This window comes from Lactuca saligna, chromosome 5 (assembly GCF_052625555.1).
Source record: "Lactuca saligna cultivar CGN05327 chromosome 5, ASM5262555v1, whole genome shotgun sequence".
Classification (NCBI taxonomy): Eukaryota; Viridiplantae; Streptophyta; class Magnoliopsida; order Asterales; family Asteraceae; genus Lactuca; species Lactuca saligna.
This window is the reverse complement of record NC_136421.1, coordinates 275,258,639-275,264,332: the sequence shown is the minus strand read 5'-3', so window position 1 is coordinate 275,264,332 and position 5,694 is coordinate 275,258,639. Positions and strand designations below refer to the sequence as shown.

The 5,694-nt window shown below is 31.9% G+C and overlaps 1 protein-coding gene across 1 annotated transcript; it reads right to left on the bottom strand.

Annotated features, from left to right (window-relative positions):
- Nucleotides 1–1,957: 1,957 nt before the first annotated feature.
- Nucleotides 1,958–4,949, bottom strand: LOC145047927 (F-box protein At2g26850-like). The gene is made up of 5 exons (XM_078996301.1): nt 4,139–4,949; nt 3,763–3,842; nt 3,423–3,595; nt 3,148–3,222; nt 1,958–2,374 (listed from the first exon to the last, which is right to left on the bottom strand). Exons 1-5 carry the CDS (start codon nt 4,937–4,939, stop codon nt 2,187–2,189), a joined length of 1,317 nt encoding a protein of 438 aa, XP_078852427.1. The 5' UTR covers nt 4,940–4,949; the 3' UTR covers nt 1,958–2,186.
- Nucleotides 4,950–5,694: the final 745 nt, after the last annotated feature.

Genomic DNA, 5,694 nt, shown 5'->3' with positions numbered 1-5,694 from the left:
TTTCGCGACCTGACTCGCCGAGTCCAAGAACAGACTCGCCCAGTACAAGGCAATCTTCATATGACTCGACGAGTTGTTCACCCCACTCGTCGAGTTTCTTCACAACTTCATGCTACTCGCCGAGTCCCTTCATATCTCCTTACATGCAGAGGACATTTGATTCATGCATGAACTCCAAAATGTAGATCCACCCTTCCCAAGCCTATTCCACACGTAAAGTTGCAAACTTTACGTGTAGAGAAGGAGATCTAGGCAAAATAGGCCATAAACTAGGGCTTAAGGCAAAAAGGCTCCATGATCCACTCAAGGGCTGATACTTTACGGAATTCTAGACCCAAATAAGCATGGATCTGAGGTAGCAACCTCAGATCTGAACCTCTAGCTCAAAGGTTACTCTTAAGCCAAGAATGCCCAAAACACACACAAAGATCTAGGTGCAAATGAGGGGAGATAGCAGCTTGTTACCTCCAAGATGAACACCACTGAAGTAGATCTCAGATCTACACCTCCTCCTTGAAGCAACCTACTTGATCTTCAAGTTCCTTTCCCCAAAGTTCCTTCCTCCAAGCTTTAACTCTCAAATGATGGAAGCTCTCACGAAATCAAGGGAGCACTGGCTCTCTAGGGTGATATGGGGGCTGAGGGAGGGACATAACACCCTTTAAATAGGATACAACTCCCGGGATTAGGGTTTTCCTCGTTCAGACCAGACTCGCCGAGTCGCCTTGGCCGACTCACCGAGTCGGTCGCTTACTCCTCGACCCGGATCCCGCTCGGACTCGCCGAGTCCCTCCTTGGACTCGCCGAGTCTACCCTTAAATTAGGGTTTTTCTTTCCTTTCTTGGCCTTCGAAACTTTGGGTGTTACAAGGATGGTTCAATATGATTTAGGTCGTGTTTGGAAAAATTAGTTGGTAGTAGGTAACTTATAGCTTGTAACGTTTTGTTAAACGCTACTTATTTGGATTTGAAGCGTTTTGTTTTAAACTAAATGCTAGAAGTGTATAGTGTCAAACAATGTTTTCTGTTCAAAATGGTATGTTTTTTTAAACACTACAAGCTAGAAGCTCTCAAACGCTTCCAAACGTTTTGTGCTGAACATGTCCTTAGATGTTTAGCAAACAAACGGAGGCTTTCATACGAATTACAAGATATTTTTAGGGTAATGAAAAAATAATTTAAATATGGGCTAGGGTGTATATTAAAAAAAGATTTAGATGTATAAAAAAACCCTTCAAACATTTTAATTTTTTCCAAAAATAAAGTACCATAAATCAAAAGTTATTAACTTATGTTTTTATATTAAGATATACACTTGACCATTAAACTTAGACTTAGCAGTCATATGTTTAAAAAAAAATACATATATGATTAAATGTATGTAATATTATGGATAATATTATATTTGTTCAACTTAATTTCTAAATATCATATTTACTTTTTATAAAATTTTAAAATATCTTATGTCTTATATATATATATATATATATATATATATATATATATATATATATATATATATATATCCTTAAATTTTAAAATATTATATATGATATTTTTAAATATCAAAATATGGATGATAATGTCTAAAAGATCATCTATCTACAACATGACAATATTAACAACAAAAACTAACAATCAATGCAGATTCCATGAAAATGGTTGGCCATGAAACGTTTTGTTTATTAAAAGAACGGCATCCAACAATTTAAAAGTAGTTTTATTATTATAAACGTATGAATAATATAGTTAAAATTTTTTATTATTATAATAATTATAAGATATAAAAAATGATTATAAAATATTAAAAACATTAATTTTTTTTTTTTTGATAAATATGATATTTTAAAGGTTTCTAATCGGTAAAGTTAACAAATTTTAACTCAAGTCGACTAAATATGTGCACAGGATAAAATTTATTATTCTTATAAATCGTTAAACCTAAGTGAACCATAAACTTGAGAACTTAAGTTAATTAACATGATTCTTATACACTTATATATCCTTTAGCCCTAACCCTTTTGTACAATGGCACCATATTTTTCTCATAGATATATTTGTGCATCAACTAACAAAAACTGATGCCAAATTCATCTTACATTACAATTTTACAACCTACTAATTCTAGAATCTCTTCCTAAACATGATTCTATTTACAACAAGTTCTTAACAGTTAACTCGAGTTATTCATTCCAATGGCTTAGTGGGCCAAAGGGCTTTCCAGACCAAGATCTCATGATCCTTGTAAAGCTTTCTGATTCCTGCATAAAATCCATCTTCTTCATTGCCTACTTCACGATGATCCTTTCTATCTATCACCACTTCCCTCCATCTTGATCCCAAGCCATACTGTTTGAACTCCAACATCACTGTGTCTATAGGAATTGAATGAATTTCCATATAAGTATATATATTTTATGTTTATAATAAGTAAATACAATATACAAGAAATCATCTCTAGTGACTTAGGTGAAACTGTTTTTTTCTGTTGTTGACTCCGTCTTTTTTCATTTTATTTCTTTATTTATTTCGGTGGAATCTATCTATATGGGTCACCTAAATCTTACTTGAAGCTCAATCTTTTTGAATTCAAATGAACTTGGTCAACTTTCAAAGACACTTGTTCCATTATTTGGTACAACAATATCATGATAGTTTTTACCTTTTCATTGTGTTGTAATTAAAGGAACATAACTGCGTTTATAGGACAATTTTAACGATAAAAAGGTGGTCTCAATAGGATAAAAGTGTACCCTTTAATCATAAACAATTTAACACATTCCTAGTTTATTGGCTTTTCTATGTTAAAGTAAGAATCTAATGTCCATATAATTGTTGGTGACAAAAAAAAGGAGGAGCACCACATTCATACTATAATAATATAATATTTATCCTTAATTATAAATTTCTTTAAAAGCAAATCATATCTTTGGACCACCACCAATGCGTGACATATCCTAAAAAGACCTAGAAGGTCCAATAAACCCTTTAACTATAACCTAGGTGATTTTTTTTTTTTTTTTTACCATGTCGTAAATACTATGAATCAAACTATGTGAACAAAAATTTATATTTTTTATTAACTTAATTTAATAAATATAAATTAAGAAAAATTGTGACCACAAGCCAAAAAGGTGGGAAGACTCACCACTACGATGACATTGGCAATAAAGCTTGTTTCCGTCACATGATTCTAAGTGGCCAACAACACCATACCACCAACCTACAATACATAATCAAAGTACACGTGGTTAAGCACAGGGTACAAGCATCTAAAGCAAACAAAGGTATGTTTCTTTATTTTCCTCCCATTAAGTGCTGAATGGATAGATCATGTATGTCTTGTAGGAAGTGATGTCAAATATAAAATGATATTTTATTCAAAAGGTATTTTACATATAAGTAATTGAAATTGTAACGAACCATAAGGGAACTCTTTAGATTTCCTCCATTGAATCTCAAAGTGATCTCCTGGATGTAAATCAGTCAAACAAGAAGAGACATGAAGATCATATGGTGATGAATCAACTACTGGCGATCTTAGCCTTTCCCATTTGATATTTTCCTCGGTTGTTGGCCTACCGTGTGCCAAGTATCTACACAACCCCACAATCCATTAACTTCACGAATATCAAGAAATTTAAAATAAGGAAGATCGTTTTATTGGATCACTTTCGTTGCAAATTACAAATAAAGAAAAGCATAATCTGAGTTGGGTTTTGTAGAACATGGTCGTAATCGAACAAAAGGTTGAAGCTTTTACCTGGCCTTGAAACTATCGGAGTTGGAATCGTAGCTAACTTTTGCATCATAACAAGACAATAAAAACCCAACATTTCCATTCTGTAATTCAAACATCAAGCATATATATATCAGAAACCTTCGTTGAACAATTGGATCAAAGAACCTTTTAGAGTTGACATGGTCAACTACTTAGTTTTTAAATTTTAAAATTGATGTAAAGTTTCTAGCTTTTTTAGAAATGTAAAAAGGTAAATGAAAGTATGTACTAAGAGGTTGTGATATAATAAGAATGTTGTTGAAATTTGGAACGAAATCTAAGTCAATTTTTCGTTTTAGATGTACTATGTTTGACACGAAAAAAGTCAAAGTGCTTAATTTTGGGCTGAATTAATTACCTCTCTGTTGTAAACTTGAGCAGGGAAAGAAAAGTTTCCGGTTTCAAGTGAGAGATACCAAGCCATGATCGAATCGACAGGCAAACAAATACTGGTGTTGTTCAATTTCACATTTTTCTTCCACCAGAAACCAGTAGTGAAAACCCCAAAATACCCTTTTCCATTTGATGAAGACAAGAGGGTTTGCTTCTTTTTGGTGTCAATGTAGGCTTGCCATTCTTTATATACAGAATCACCCATCAAAATCTTACCCCATTTCTGGTTCAAGTGTTTTTCCCAGAGATGATCTTGTGTGCACATAACCCGAAAAGACCTGGATACCCCTGACATACTTGTTAATCCGGCAGGAGAAAGCTTCTCAAGAATGCATTCCAAGGGCAAATCTGGCAGATCAGATAAGCAAACATCATCTTTCTTCTTGTTATTTTCTAAAGCCTCTGTTTTCGAACTGATGACACTATTTTTCATTCGATCAAGAGGACAGAGACTGAGAGAAATCATGATTGTTCTTAACAGGTACTTAAAAAAACATTGAAATGAATAAGAACCCACTTCGAAGTTCCAAGATGGGAATGTTTTGAGGGAGGAGAACCTTGATAGAATAATTAAACAGAAACAAGAAACCAGAAAGAAGAACATTTTGAAACAAGAGAAAGAAGAGAGAGAAAGAGAGAAAGGGGAATTGAGTGGAGAAAACAGAGAGTGCAAATGAAATTGGGTGAGAATGAGATTGCAGACGCAATTTATATACCACTCTGGAGTCTGGATTGTCACATGACACCACAGCAGAAGGCAGATCATTATTTATCTTACGACATACAACGAAGAGACACATCACTTCCTTTTATTTACTTCTTTACATACAAACAAAATAGTGTATTATTAGATACATTAATATATTTTTATTTTTTCTTTGTTAAATTTATTGTTTTGTTATATGCAAAGTTCTAAAAAGTTTGGTTGGCTTCAAATATTACGAATTTAATTAGTTTAGTTGTTTATTTATTTAAATTATTAATTTAAATTTAAAAGATAAATAATCAATTTTAATAATTAATATTTTTTTTTCTTATAAATTTAAAAATTTTAAATCGTTAAAACTTTATGTTTGTTTATTTTTTTTTTAAATAAACTTATTAATATATATATCTCTCACAACTAATAATATATATATATATATATATATATATATATATATATATATATATATATATATATATAAAAGTTACGTTTTACAAACAACTTGATTTGCTACGTTCATAAAAACTTGAGGCTTGCATAACATTATTTAGAATATTGATTATCCTTTATTAAAATAAAGAAATATTGGTAACAAATAAACAAACTATGGATTTGGTTCATATTTAGTCATTTTATTTGTTTTTGTTTTTGTTTTTTTTTTTTTGTAAATCATATATCATCAAACTTATTGAAACTAGGGATGATCATGAGAACCATCGGAACCGAAATCGGATCGGAACCAAATCGAAATTGGAATTGGATTTAATAAATCGGTTCGGTTAGCAGTTCTCTACTTATAGCAAAACCAGTCCCGG

What these genes read in the sequence shown, in the direction of transcription:
- LOC145047927 (XM_078996301.1), bottom strand. Translation starts at nt 4,939, where the DNA reads ATGATCTGCCTTCTGCTGTGGTGTCATGTGACAATCCAGACTCCAGAG. An exon ending in CTCAAGTTTACAACAGAGAG is followed by an intron (nt 3,843 to 4,138) that starts GTAATTAATTCA and finishes TTTGAATTACAG; the next exon opens with AATGGAAATGTTGGGTTTTT. An exon ending in ATCTAAAGAGTTCCCTTATG is followed by an intron (nt 3,223 to 3,422) that starts GTTCGTTACAAT and finishes TATGTATTGTAG; the next exon opens with GTTGGTGGTATGGTGTTGTT.